Raw genomic sequence first — 14306 nt, 5'->3', positions numbered from 1 at the left:
AAAAATAAATCAATCAATCCTAGGCTAGCTATCCTTGCGTTTCCATGGTCTTAGGATCCAAATGGAGAGATGCGACAACTTTGAAAACCTAATCAAACCTCAGATTTTGCTTTTATTATTTACTAGTTATTAACATATCCGCCCTCCCGATTAAGGAAGGCTGGATGGCAGGAGACACCGCGGAGGCGTGGGGGAGAAGTGTGAAAAGAAGAAATCCCAGCTCTGCCTGGAAGGCTGCGTGTGAACGAGCCCGGCTCCTCCGGCGGCTCCAGGCCGCGTTTTGCAGGCGGCCGCATCTGCCTCCCCTGTCTCCCGTACCTCCTTGATGTTCGGCACTATTTGTGGCCGGCGTGGTGGAAGGACACAGTGAGGTTCTCACCCCCGCCCCCCGCCCCCCGCTCCCATCCCCAGTTCCATCAAAGCGAACCCGGGCCAGCGCAAGGATCTCCGAGTTGCGAGTGTGCTGAGGCTGGGACTGTCACTCATTCTCCGCTCAGCGCGTGAACGCAGCTCGGCAGCCGCTGGCAGGAAACAATTCTGCAAAAATAATCGTACTCAGCCTGGCAATTGTCTGCCCGTAGGTCTGTTGCTCCGCCGCCGTCCACACTCTCTGCAAGGGGCGGGGGGCACAGAATTTGCCGCGGCCAGAACATCCCTCCCAGCCCGCAGGTTACAATGCTGCAAACTAAGGATCTCATCTGGACTTTGTTTTTCCTGGGAACTGCAGGTACATTTTGAAATTACGATGGTTCCCCGTCCGCTGTCCTGGTGGCCCCCTTCCCCTTCCCCCTCCTTCCCCCTTCCCCCGAGGACACTGTTATTTGGGGGTGGCTTTACGGGGGATGCTAAGGGCGGTCGCTGTCGCCGGGCCCGGGGAAGGAGCGCGTCGCCCTGGCCGCCCCGCCGGACCCCGCGCTCCCCCGGGCCGCGCCGGACCCGGGCTGCCCCCAGCGCTGCGAGCGCCCGCCGCGCCTCCGCCTCCGCCCCCGCCCCCGCCTGCAGCGCGCCCGCCCTTCCCACTTTGTGTGCCGGGGCGCGGGCAGCCGAGCCGTCCGCTCCGGGGACGCTCCGGGGACGCTCCGGGGACCCTCCGGGGACGCCGCGGGTGCCGGGCAGCGCTCCTTCCCGCGGCGGGCGGGGGGCGGGCGGGGGGCGGGGGTGCCGCGGCTCGGGGTGACAGGAGTGAACAATAAGGCGGGGGCAGCCGCCCCATCGTTATTTCCGCGGCTCTAATAAAGTGGGGCTCGCCGCCTTCGCGCCCAGCCCCCCCCCGCCCCCCCCGCCCCACACTGAATAACGGTTTGCAAAACGGGGCGAAATGGGCAGAACCGCGGGGCTGTGTGGCCGTTGTTGCACCCCCGTCGATATGACGTTAGTTTTTCATTTGCCAAATCGCTGGTTACTTGCAAAGCCTGCTCTCGGCCGGGAGCGCGGAGGGATGGGAGGGCCGAGCGCCGCGTTTTGACAGGAGGAAGTGCGGAGGGGCGGAGGGCGAGGAGGGCGTGATCGGGCCGCCTGGCGTGTGCGCGCGTGTGCGCGTGTGTGCGCGCGTGTGCGCCCTCGCCTTCGCCTTCACACGCGCCGCGCCGCGCCGCCAGCCCCGCGTTGCACGGTGCGCGAGCAGAATGGCAGGTAGCCGCCCGCAGCACCTCGCCCCAGCCCCCTTTCTTCGGGCGAGGTTCCCGATCCGTGCAAAGTGCGAACAATAGGGAGCGGAGGGGGCGACGGCCGAGGGATGCTGCCGCGGGTGGCGGGGGCTGCGCGCCGCCCAGACACCCCGGGCGGCCGGGAGGGAGGGCCGTGGCGCCACCCGTGGGGTGTTCCCGTCCCGGCCTCCCCGGGAGATTCTTCAGTGCGCGCCCACACTCCCCTCCGGCTGCTCCCCCGCCCCGCCCCGCCCAGGGACTCGCGCTCCGGCGTGGACCGTCGGGGAGGGGCAGGAAAGGGAGCGGGGGCCGCAGGGGGCCGCAGGGGGCCGGGCGGGGCGGTGCCGGGGCGCGGGGGCTGCTGCCAGGTGCCTCGCGGGGACCGCCCTGGACGCCGCCGCGGGTGGGGGGCGCGGGCCGGGCCCTCTCCGGGCCGCACGGGAGCAGCCCGGGCCGCCGCCTCCGGCCAGCTCGGGTCCCTCTCCCCCGGCGGCCAATCAGAGCGGGGCTGGCTGGGCGGGAAGCCGCGGGACGCTCGTATGCGGCGCGGGTGGCGGCCCCGAGCTGCCAGGACCGGCTCCCGGTGTCCCAGCCTAACGGTCGCGCTCGGCCCCGCCGGGAGAAGCCCCGCCCCGCCCCGCCCCGCCGGCGGCCCCGCGGCCCGGAGGGAGGAAGACGGAGTCCGGGTGTCCCCGAGAGGCCGGGCCGCCCCGCGCGCCCACCCGCGCCCACCCGCGCCCCCGCCCGCGCCCCCGCCGGTCCCGGCCCGAGCGCGTCCGCCGCCAGGGCAGCGGGGCTGGGCCCACCGACGCGCGTGCGCCGAGCGCGGCTCGGGCCGGGGGCGAAGCTGGGGGCGAAGCTGGGGGCGGGGCGCACGGCTGGGCCCCTGCCCCTGGCCGGGGTCGCCCGGGGCGTGCCCTCCTCGGCGGTGCCGCCGGGGCCGCCTCCCCGCGGGGTGGGGGCGTGGCCGCGGAGACCCGGCCGTTGGGGGCCTTAGGGGCGGGTGCCCCCTCGGGGTCGGGCCTGGCGGCGGCGCGGGCTGGTCGCGCCCGGGAGCCCGGGCCGGGACGTGGGGCTGCGCTGCAAGGCGGCACCCGGCCGGGGTCCCCGGTAGGGGAGCGGCCTCAGCCCCGGCCCCGGGACCCACGAGGACCCGGAGGGCGCAACACGAAACGCACCCACGGATGCTTAACAAAAGAAGTTGAACGGTTTTTGGAAGAGAAATAATATTCCATTAAATTCTCCATAATACCGTGGCTTTAAAAAAAAAAAAAAAAAAAAAGGAAGACTTCAAGCCAGAGGGTCAGGGCGAAAATAAAAACAATGTTATATATATATACACGCACATGCACACAAACATGTATATGTGTCTACGTAATAATAATTATAGTAGTAATAATTATTATTATATTGGCCTCAAATGTCGTATCATCTCCAGGGACAATGGTGGTTGGGCCTCCGCACTCCACACGGTGCATATGGAGATTTGCATACAAGGTGCGCTAACCTTATTAGCGCGACACGAACCGGGCCTGCAGCCCCTGTCATTTTGGTGTCTTTTGCTCTTCAGGAATGAAGTGCAAGGTTGTGGAATTACTTAGCAAATTTGAGCCTATTCTAACAGCAATTTGGGATGTTTTGTGCAAAAAGGATCTGATCTGGAATGGTTAAGTCCCGTTTCTTTGACAATTTTACAGTCCTCTGCCAGTTTTACTTGCCAGAGTGAAGGAATGAATAGGACTGGGTTTCTAACAAGATAGCACTGGATTAAGAACAAAGGGCAGCTTTGCTACCTTACAAAAGCCAGCTAGCATGGATATAAGTACGTATAATATTCCTCACTAAATGAATTATCGAGACGTGTTTCAGCCGAGTTTGCTGTCGGTACAAGCATGCTGAGCTGTATTTTTTGCCTGTTAATTTTCATTTTAAGGTCAGAAATGTGTGTTTCTGAACAAAGCTGCAACTGAATGTAATATAGTCGTATTGAAGAATGTGGAAAAACTTTCATGACTCTGTCTTAAAGCCAAAAAGTTAATTTTCTGTCAACAAATATTAGCATATGTTAAAATACTGAAAATAACTCGGAATTTATTTAAAATTCAACAGAGTGAAACACAAAGAGAATATAATCCCGACGTTGTGGAAGTGTGGCCTGTCCTTTATTTGATAGTTTCTGAATCACTCTTCCTGCTGTGGCGGTTCTAGAGATCTACCAATGATGCTGTTTTCAGTAGTCCAAAAATTTACATTTTTTTGAAAAGTCAGTTTTTCAAGAAGCCTCCCCTCTTTTTCCCCCCAGCAGATTAAACTTGATGAAATTTACCCAGGGTCAATTTAAAACAAAAAAATAATACTGCAATAGCAGAAAATAGCAGGGTATGTATTCTTGTTCAGTAAAGAAGGTTCATCCAAGTCTCTATGCTGATTGATTAAGAATTCATTGACCGAACTGTTGACTGTTTCTTGAACTTGATAGTACAAGAATGAAGGAAGTCATTATTTGCAAAAATGCTCCCAAACCCCTAAATTTATGGTATAGGAGTATGGTCACAAGGGCAGTGATAAGAGAGAGCAATTAGTCACAGGGAGCCCCCAAATTCTGAGTTTCGCATAGCGCTTCCCTTCGGAATACATTCATCACTAATTGACTACTTCAGATCGGTAATATGTAATTTAATGTAAGTAATCTGTATCTGTATTTTTCTGTCACAGGGAACAAGATCTTAATTGCCTTTCAAAATAAATAGCACCATTTTCTCATTCAAAACCTAATCTTTGGGCATGACAGATGTTTTTGTTTGCTACGGAACTCAGTTTCTTAAATTATAGGCAGCGTCTTGCAAACTTTACACCGTTTGAAATAGGGACTTTGGAATTCCTGATCCAACCACTTACATTTTTTAAGGTGACAAAGACTCTATTTAAAATGAGTTTGATGAATTCCCCATATTTACGTCTCCAGAGTTAAGGGACTGTGGCTGCTCTCCAGACAGAAAGTGACTTCAGTGCTACTGGCAGACCTCCAAAGATATTTTACAGACAATCCTTCCTGTCTTGGTGCGAAATAAGTGATTGACTACCTGTTGCTAAAGAACGGTTTGAACTTTCCCTGCCCATCTTGGGTTTGCGGGGATGGAGAGCAGAACCAATTGGCAGGGAGGGGGAGAAGGGACCGCACCTGCCATCATCAGTCTTCTGGGAAGAGGCAGCCTTAGACAAAGGCGTTTGCAAAAGACTCTCCAGTGCTATTTAAGTACTGAGTTTTGGAGCACACAAATGTTTTATGGTGTCAAGATAAATATTTTAATGTAGTTTCCATAACTGATAATTCCTCAGTTTAGTGATCTAACAAATATATAGGCTAAGAAACATCTGGAACTCTAAAAGAAATGGCAGCAAATTGCAAATACTGTTTTACTGGTCTTAAAAATGGGTTACAAATTAGACAAAATTGGAACCATGAATCAACTGGCTATGTAGTAAGTGACTACTTGAGTTTTGAGTTAAAAAAAGACTAAGGTTAAGGTCCCTTTAGTTAAAAAAGAAAGAAATGAGTAAAATTCAGAAGAGAGTTTTATACGTGTCTTAAAATAGTAGGTCTCTGAGCAATACTGTATAAGACAGCCTTTCAGCGAGACGGTAATGCCCAGAGACGCCTCTGAATCCTAAGGGTTAGGTGTCTGTGAGGCCCAGAGTCATCACTATATGGAAAACAATCCTAGCGAGCCTGTTACCAATAATCCAGATAGATGTGCTCACTACTGTAGGGCAATAAAACCCAGAAGTCCATCCGAAGGTCACAGTCATGTCACCTTTGCCTCTTGCCATTATTAATATTAACTCTTGGTGCCAAACCTTAAAACCATTCGCTGATGTAAAGGGATGTAAATTATTTGGCATCGCCAGTAGAGCCATTATGCCCATTCACTTCACGGTGTTGAAATGCTGTCTCTCAGCTGAAGATGCTCATTAGGAGCATTGCCTTTTGGTATTGGCCTGAGTGCCAAATGGCAGCCTTTCAGGCAGTTTCAGTACATGACAGTTAAGACACTTTTAGGCCGAGTCTACGCACAGCCACTGAGTTAACTGTATTCAGTTAGGATGACACACTTCTCCTTTCCTGCAGAATTAATTTAGCTCCCAAGCTCTGGAGGTCCTCCGAGAGGACTATGCTGAAGGTTAAACCATTTGCTCTATCTTGAGTATCTGTGTTTCTGAAAATAAGGTTTTAATAAACCTATTATGCATTCTTTTTCTCCCAGATAGATGTAAATATGTTTTCCTTTGAATTCAAAGACTACATCACTGATGGGACTTGAAAGGCTTCTGTGTGACCTGTATTCTACTCTCTATTCTCACTCAGGACTTTCTGATTTGTGACAGCAAACACTGGCAACATCTGGCCCTGTTTTCTCTCTGTGTCATTCCTGAGATCATATGCGAGAAGCCTTTGGTGTCTGATTACCTCATCATTTAGGAATATTCAGAGTAATGTCACGGTGTGTGAGATTGTGTTACATTAGGTATTCTCTTAAACAGTTGATCAAATATATTTACCGAGTGCTAGCTTTTTATCATCATCTCTGCGGGGAATGACAAAGGACTGGGATGACATACTTTCTGCTGTCAAGGAAGTTGGAGGGGAGCACTGCATAGAGAATAAGAGTGGCCTGCAGCCCCAGGTTGGAAGCCCAGCCACACAAACCCCTTATTTCACTATCCAGTCTTGGGTGAGCCATTTAACTTCCCCAAGCGTCAGTTTCTCCTTCTGCAAAATGGCAAAATTAGTCATGCCTCCATGTTAGAGTTGTGAATATTTTAGAGATCATTGGACTTCAGTGCATGCAAGCCCTATTTATTAATGAGAAAGAAAGATGTATCTGGATCTAGAAAAAAAGTAATACTCAGACATAGTGCTCTTTTCAGAAGGACTTAAAGAATATCATGAGAACATGACTTCAGTGATTAGAACTTGACTTTGAAAAAATCTTGTTATATATGCCTGCATTGTCATGTTGGTTGTGAATATGTTAGAAAAGTGATCTCATTATAAGGCTGAAAGCCATAAGCACAAGGGTTGATCAGTTGTGAGGGCCCTCTCTAAGGAAAATACAAAACTCTTAGAATGTAAATGACCATGAGAACACATGAGCAGGTCCCCATCCCATAGTCCCTTGGAAGGCGCCTGTGCAGTGTGGGGGCCCTGAAAGCATCTGACCCTGTGTTAGCGACTATGTCCTGGTCTGCTTGGGTCCACTTGCTTGAGAATATAGGCTCATCGTTCCGGTTTGTTAAGCATGTATCTCATAAAGGTTGTTTTGTGCTTTGAAGATCAGAATCTACATCGAAATCAAAGCTATTTTTGGAAAGAAGAAGCTATTTGACCTTTATTTTATAGAGAATCCTAAGTGAGACCTGAGGTGATTTAATATTTCTCACTGCTTATATTTTTGTAAATTACTATCTGGAATAAAATAAAGTAATTGCTATTATTATTCAAATGAGTCAGACATAAGTGCCCTACTGGCAGGGCAGGAAGTAGTTTTGCCAACTAAAAGGCATATGCTGTATTGGAGAAGAGGCTCAGACTGTGCTTCAGCTATCGAAGAGGAGAGAAACTGCACTGATAATATTAGTAATTGTGTCTTAATCATCATTATCCAGTCCCAGAATTCTGATAGGTGTTATATCACTTAATCTTCATATCATTTGTTCACTAAATATTTATTGAGTGCCTCGTTCTGAGAATCCAGCGGTAAACGTGTATCATCTCTGTCTTCATGGAACTTCCAGTCTAAGTGTGCAGGAATACAGACACTAAAAATGTAACACACACGTATATTTATAATCCCCGATAAAAGCTAAGGAAAGGAGCAGACTGCATGAGAGATTATTGGGGGGATCACCTTTGACTGCATGGTCAGGGTGGGTGAGGAGGTGACATTTAAAGAACCCTGTGAAAGAAGAAGGACAGATGGTATTCTCATTTAAGGCATGGTTGATTGACTTCTTAATTCAATAAACACAGAATCACAGCATATATTCTTGAATTAATTCAGCAAACTTTCCTGAAATCTTGAGAAGGGCCAAGTTGCTTCAGGAATTGTTCTGGGTTTCGGATTATAAAGTCGAGTAAGCTATGCTCCTGCCTCTAGAGCTTACCATCCAGTGTGGGAGATAAACATACTAGACTTATAAATAGAGACATGAATCGAATGCCATTGGAGCACGAGAAAGGAAAGCAATTAACTCTGCTTGGGCCTCTTGCGTTGGGCATGGGGCACGAACTAGTTTGCCTTCAGTCCACAGTGTTTGAGAGAGGAGTACACCCAGCGATGCTGTGTGGGGACTTGGGGAAGAGTAGACAGAGATGAGCGGGGTGCTCTGTAAGGCCACATTGTGTTAGGTCTTCATATAGAAGCTGGGCCTGAGAAGGGTAAGTGACTTGCACGAGTGAAGCTGGAACCATAACCTGCATTAGTTGGCTGCATCGCATCCTGTTCTTGAAGTGAAGATAATTTGAATCACATAGCATCAGAATGTGAGTTTGCTTGTTGTCTGCCAGAAGTGAGGGAGGAGTGAGTCGGTGGAGGGGCCAACCAAGAGCTTTGGGGTCTGACAAGTCTAGGTTGAGTCCACTCACTGTTGGTGACATTCTGCACATTGCTGCACTTCTTGGCCTGCCTCCCCATCTGTAGAATGCCCTTGTGGGCTTTGGGGAACTTTAATAAAATCTCATACATAAATCAAGTAATATGCAGTAAGCACTCGATATGTGCTTTAAAAAAGTTCATCTTGAGGGACACCCGGGTGGCTCAGCGGTTGAGCATCTGCCTTTGGCTCAGGGCGTGATCCTGGAGTCAGGAGATCGAGTCCCACATCAGGCTCCTTGCAGGGAGCCTGCTTCCCCCTCTGCCTTTGCCAGTGCTTCTCTCTCTCTCTCTCTCTCTCTCTCTCTCTCTCTCTCGTGAATAAATAAAATCTTAAAAAAAAAAAAAGTTCATTTTGAGTGGTGCTTGGGTGGCTTAGTCGGTTAAGTATCTGATTCCTGATTTCCGCTCAGGTCATGATCTCAGGGTCGTGAGATCATGGTGCCCAGTTGGGCTCTGTGCTGGGCATGAAGCCTGCTAAAGATTCTCTGTCTCCTTCTCCCTCTGCCTTTTCTTCTGCTCCCATTCTCTCTCTCTAAATAAAAATAAATAAATGCTACGTTTGCTTTTTATTTTTATTTTTTTAAAGATTTTGTTTATTCATGAAAGATAGAGAGAGAGAGAGAGAGAGAAAGAGAGAGGCAGAGACACAGGCAGAGGGAGAAGCAGGCTCCATTCAAGGAGCCCGACGTGGGACTCGATCCCGGGTCCCCAGGATCACACCCTGGGCTGGAGGCTGCACTAAACCGCTGAGCCACCCGGGCTGCCCTGTATTTGCTTTTTTTTTCTTTTTTTAAAGTTCATCTTGAATGGAGATTTTCTTTGAAATGTTTACAAAATATGTGTATTGTGAATATGATATGCCAAGTTCTGTGCTGGAGGCTGAGGGGGAAAAGAAAATAAATTTAAGAATACTATACTGGTCCTGCAGAGGCTTTCAGATGGTTGGGGAAGAAACAGTTTACACTGTTAGGAAATCATGAAAGGTACTGTATGAATCAGTGCCTAAAAGAGGGAGACAAATATTGTAAAAGTTGTTAAGAAAGACAAAAATTCATCTTGGCTGATTTTATTTTATTTATTTATTTATTTAAAATGTCCAAGCTTTTAATTTTTTTAAAATTTTTATTTATTTATGATAGTCACACAGAGAGAGAGAGAGAGGCAGAGACATAGGCAGAGGGAGAAGCAGGCCCCATGCATCGGGAGCCCGACGTGGGATTCCCCAAAGAATTCTCAGCGCCAAACCGCTGAGCCACCCAGGGATTCCTCTTGACTGATTTTAATATCCAAGAAGGTGTGAACAAGTTAGTGATTTGTGTGGACCCCCACGGGCGTGAGGATAAATAAGGAGAGGGGAGGACCCATTTCTCTATAGGACAGGATGAGTCTAACTAGAGAATTGGTCTGGAAGAGCAGTGAAAGCAGGCTGGATATTGGGTCAGGTCTTGTTAAAATCTTTAGTGTTAGACAAAAGAAGGATGTTGGAGAAATTTTTTCCAAAATAGTCAAGAATATATTCGGTGATAACACTGAAACAAATGCCTTGCTGGGCTCTGTGTTTGATGGTAGCTATGAATTAGCAGGAGAGAAGTAGGAGCAGACTGGTAGGGATCATCACAGTACTTGGAGAGAATGTTTCTTTCTGTAGCAGCTACTCTAGTGGTTGGACAAAATAGCGGGTTAGGAAAAGGATTTTTGCAACACAAAAGTCAAATTTTAGAAAATTTTATAAAAATCAAATATTTATGGTTCCAGAGGGGCTTGTTAAAGGAACCCAATGGTGATATAGTTTGTAAAACAGATAATCTTGGCAAGATATACTTGTAGTGGTTTTGGATAAGGATAAAAAAGGCACACAGCTGAAATGTTAGTGATGAGCAAGCAGCTAGGGGAGATGGTGGTCCAAAATGGGAGGTGATGGGAGAGAAAAAAAGTCTTAAGTTGCAAACCCAAGGGAATGAAATCATGGAACTTATCAGTGTGACGGGGAGACTGAGGAAAGGGGTTACCTTGAATGAAAGATGGACCTCAGCAAAAACATATGAGGTTGGGATACCTGGGTGACTCAGTAGTTGAGCACCTGTCTTCGGCTCAGGGCATGGTCACAGGGTCCTGGGATCGAGTCCTGCATCGGGCTCCCCACAGGGAGTCTGCTTCTCCCTCTGCCTATGTCTCTGTCTCTCTCTCCGTGTCTCTCATGAATAAATAAATAAAATCTTTTTTTTTTTTTTAAAAGACTTATGAGACTTTAGAAAAAAATTGGGCATCTTGGTATCTTGTGTTTTACCTTCTAGGTAAACTTCCACCAATATTTAAAAAAGGAGAAAAAGGGGATCCCTGGGTGGTGCAGTGGTTTGGCGCCTGCCTTTGGCCCAGGGCGCGATCCTGGAGACCCGGGATCGAATCCCACATCGGGCTCCCAGTGCATGGAGCCTGCTTCTCCCTCTGCCTATGTCTCTGCCTCTCTCTCTCTCTCTGTGACTATCATAAATGAATAAAAAAAAATTTAAAAAAGGAGAAAAAGAAGAAGAGTAAGGAAGAAGGGAAAAGTGGAGGAAAGAGGAAATGAAACAGTAGAAAAGAGAGTATGTGTATCTTCTGTAACAAGGGTAAGTGTTATTTTGTGGAACTTTGGTTGACCCAGTTGTGATGGAAAACATGTCTAATTAGGGCTCAGATCAGAGTAATGTCATAGATATTGTGGGACTAGACAGAGGCTAAACCAATCTGTGGTGCAGAGAAGGTGTAGGACAGAGATCTAATGGGTTTGAGGCAGAGGGAGAAGCAGTGACAGCAGAAATACTTACTGAGCATCTATGCAGTCTCTTAACTGTGGGTGTAAAACAAAACCCCCTAACTGAACAGTGCAATACCTTGACCTGGGAAAGCCTACTCTAGAGTGGAGAATGGAAAGACAAATGGGAATGCCAGGTAGCATCTCAAGCCAGATACGTGGCTAGGATTTCAGAAGCAGAGTAAAGATTACCTGGGCAGCAGGGGCGGTTGGAGAACTCTTCCCAGCGCAGTGAGAAGAGCTGGAGGCTTTATAGTAAGGGTTTCCCTTTGCAGATGGGAAGTGTGGGTGAGGTAGTTTACCTGTTGTGTGTTTGAGAGGAAGCTGCAGGGATCCCAGCCAGGGGGGCCAAGAATACTGAGGGGTCACAGTAGTCTATATTTTTATCCCCTTTCAGTGGAGAGAAAATACCATGGGTTACAGTCAGTGCATTGTGGACTCTTCATCACAACCAGAAGGATTTTATTGTAGTATTTATGCAGCGTTTAGAATGGCATCTTGTCCATAATTCGGAAGACGGTTTTGAACAAAAGGGAGGGGGCAGAGCCTAATGGTGTGAATGCCTCTGTTAGAGAGGAATGATGTTAAGTGGACAAAAGTTGGGAACAAATGGTATATGGAATACTGATTTTTTTTTAAATTCCTTTCACTCCTTAAGATTGGAAGAAGACACATTCTTTATACCATCTGAGTTTTCCCTAATGAGCATATATTACTTTATCTTCAGATCACAAAACAAATACTGTATTAAAAAGAGCGCAGTAGTACTTAATGTGGGTTATGCGTGTAAGGAGGATGAGGTGCAAGTAGAAACTTTAGATTTGTTTCAGAGGAGAGTGGGGATCTTAGAGAATTTTAGTTGGACAGTGAAATTCACGTTCTCAAAGACTGAGGAGGAGCAGACATCCAGGATACTTGGCCACAAAAAAGGGAAGAATGGGGTGTTGGGATGGGGGAAAGGCTTCACACTGGGGGGCCATCTGAGCGCTTGTATCTGCACAAAGGAAAAGAGCCAGGCGATGAGCAAACCTTGCAAAGGACAATGGGATGGGTTCATCCGAAAGGAAGTGAATAATGTTAAGAGGGTTTTCTCCCCAGGGATTTCATTTATCATGGCTGGTGATAAATTTTAGACAGCTTTGTTGTCTTGCATCATTGCCCATGATAATCATACCTTTATTCTATACCTTTGAAAAAGGTTTGTAGATAGCAAAATCTTTTGAAGTTTGTTCAATATGTTACATATTGGATGCATTGTTTTTATCAGATCAGCAAAGGAGTGGACATGGGTGTGACTGATTACTGATGTTCTTTTATTCATAGTGCTCCTGTGAGGGTCCGTCCTGTGACATGCTGCCAATCGCTAGTTAAGCTGTAGTTGCTGTATGAGAACTGGATTCAGGGTACAACTTGGAAACCTTGAAGACCTGCTGTCAGGGGCATGAGCAGATGCAAATCCAATGGGAGCTCTTTGATCTGAGTTATAATACAACCTATCTTTCTTTCTTAATTTAGTATCTCCTTTTGGTGTTGTAGAGCAGAGCATACTGTAGCATACTTGGGGGCCTTTGACATCAAACTTGGTGTCCTGTAGGGTGGCTCTCCTGCTTTCCATGACCTTGAACCAGTTATTTTTATCTTTCCAATGCTCAGTTTATTTCTCTGTGAAACAGGAATAATAATACCCCCCTTAATAGGGTTATTGTGAGGACCAAATGAGGTAATTTATGCAACTGTCTGGCATGTAGTAAGCTGAGTCATTTTTTTCCCATTTTCCCTTTTTCTGTTAAAGTTCACAGTGAAGCGGTGTACAATTAGTGTTGGATTTAAGTATTGATTATAATTAGAATCACATTTTTTCCCATTTAGTTTTCATTCTCTGAGAGTTCAGGATCACTATGGATTGCAGCTCAGTTAGAAACACCATGACTGATGGCCTAGCTGTTTCAACTCCAGTGGAAGCAAAGTCTAGTAGGTCTTGGTTTTAAGAAAAGTAGAAATTTTAAAAATACATTGGTTTATATAGATTCTTCTTTCTATTTGCATATGGTTAATCTTAAACCTGTCAATTCACTATAATGGTAGAGCCATAAAATTTAGTGTACTTAAATAATGGTTGCTGCTAAAGATCATATTGGTGACACTTCATTAATCTGGAAGTCATTTGTCTGGCAACCTTAAATCTTTGGAATATGAAACATGAAGAATAAGGGAGAAAATGAAGAAGTAAGGGAAAGATGCCTCTGGATAGCCAAAATGGATATCCCAAAGTCCATGCATTTAACTGTATGCACTGGATGGATAGGGAAGCCCTTTAGCCCCCCCCTTTTTTTTCCCCCCGGAAAGAATGCATATACTCTTAATTAATTTCCTCAGATTAGAATCAAGGAAACATGACTACTAGGTACAGGTACACTGATAGTAAGGTGTAATAACTTCAATGGATAGGAAAATTATGAAAAGTGGATTCAGGAACAAAAAAAAAAAGTCAGTCTAGCCTTTTATTTAGTATTCAATTAAAAAGAAAGCTCTGTATATCACAGAATACCAAGGGATTGTTATAACACAGTGCAGCATAAATAATGGGTATTCATAATTAAACCTCATTTGGAAGAGCCAGCTATGGCCCATTCAAGCAGCAGGCGACACTTAATATTGGATTAGTTTATGGAGCATGTGTGTTTCATGTTCAGCTTTGTGCTAGGTACTGAAGGAGGTATGATTTCAAGGAGTTTCTGTATAGTTGCAAACATAAAACAAACATAAATATAGATACCATTGTCTTTACCGGTGGTAAATTGGAATGAAAGAGGTAATATAAATAGTGTTACTCATATGGAAAATTCAGTCATGAGACATTCTAATCCCCAAGGATTTAGGACAAAGGAGATTTCATGTTTCATTCTTATAGAATGACCTTGTTACATACAGCTTCTCAGCTTGATCTGAATTCCATAGCTATTTACTTATCATTAAGAGAGGTTGTGTCAGCCAGTTTCTCTCTTCTCTACTAAGGTGTAGTAAGTGTATATTGAAATTAAAGACCCTAACTATTCAAGCAATTGGAATTAATTGGTTGTCATTCCTCATGCTTACATTTAATTTTTCTTTAAAATTTAAATTTTAAATGACATGTCCACATTGTTTGAAAAATTAAATCATTTTATAAAACTCCAAACACAAAATATTAGTCTCCTGGCCCAACTTTTA

The 14306-nt window shown here is 46.6% G+C and overlaps 1 protein-coding gene across 18 annotated transcripts in view; it reads left to right on the top strand.

The window, feature by feature from the left end:
* The first annotated feature begins 202 nt into the window (after positions 1–202).
* Positions 203–14306, top strand: part of NCAM1 (neural cell adhesion molecule 1) — a 297606-nt gene continuing 283502 nt past the window's right edge. For 12 of the 18 annotated variants that reach the window (XM_072729797.1, XM_072729796.1, XM_072729795.1 and 9 more), the window contains exon 1: positions 278–727. In XM_072729797.1, coding sequence (XP_072585898.1) covers positions 676–727 — 52 coding nt within the window. In that variant the 5' untranslated portion in view covers positions 278–675. Of the gene's footprint in view, positions 728–14306 lie in introns of all 18 variants that reach the window. The other 6 variants (XM_072729800.1, XM_072729794.1, XM_072729798.1 and 3 more) reach the window with 4 other exon arrangements.

The sequence above is a fragment of the Vulpes vulpes genome, chromosome 12 (assembly GCF_048418805.1).
Source record: "Vulpes vulpes isolate BD-2025 chromosome 12, VulVul3, whole genome shotgun sequence".
Lineage (NCBI taxonomy): Eukaryota > Metazoa > Chordata > Mammalia > Carnivora > Canidae > Vulpes > Vulpes vulpes.
This window is presented reverse-complemented; position numbering and strand designations above follow the sequence as displayed.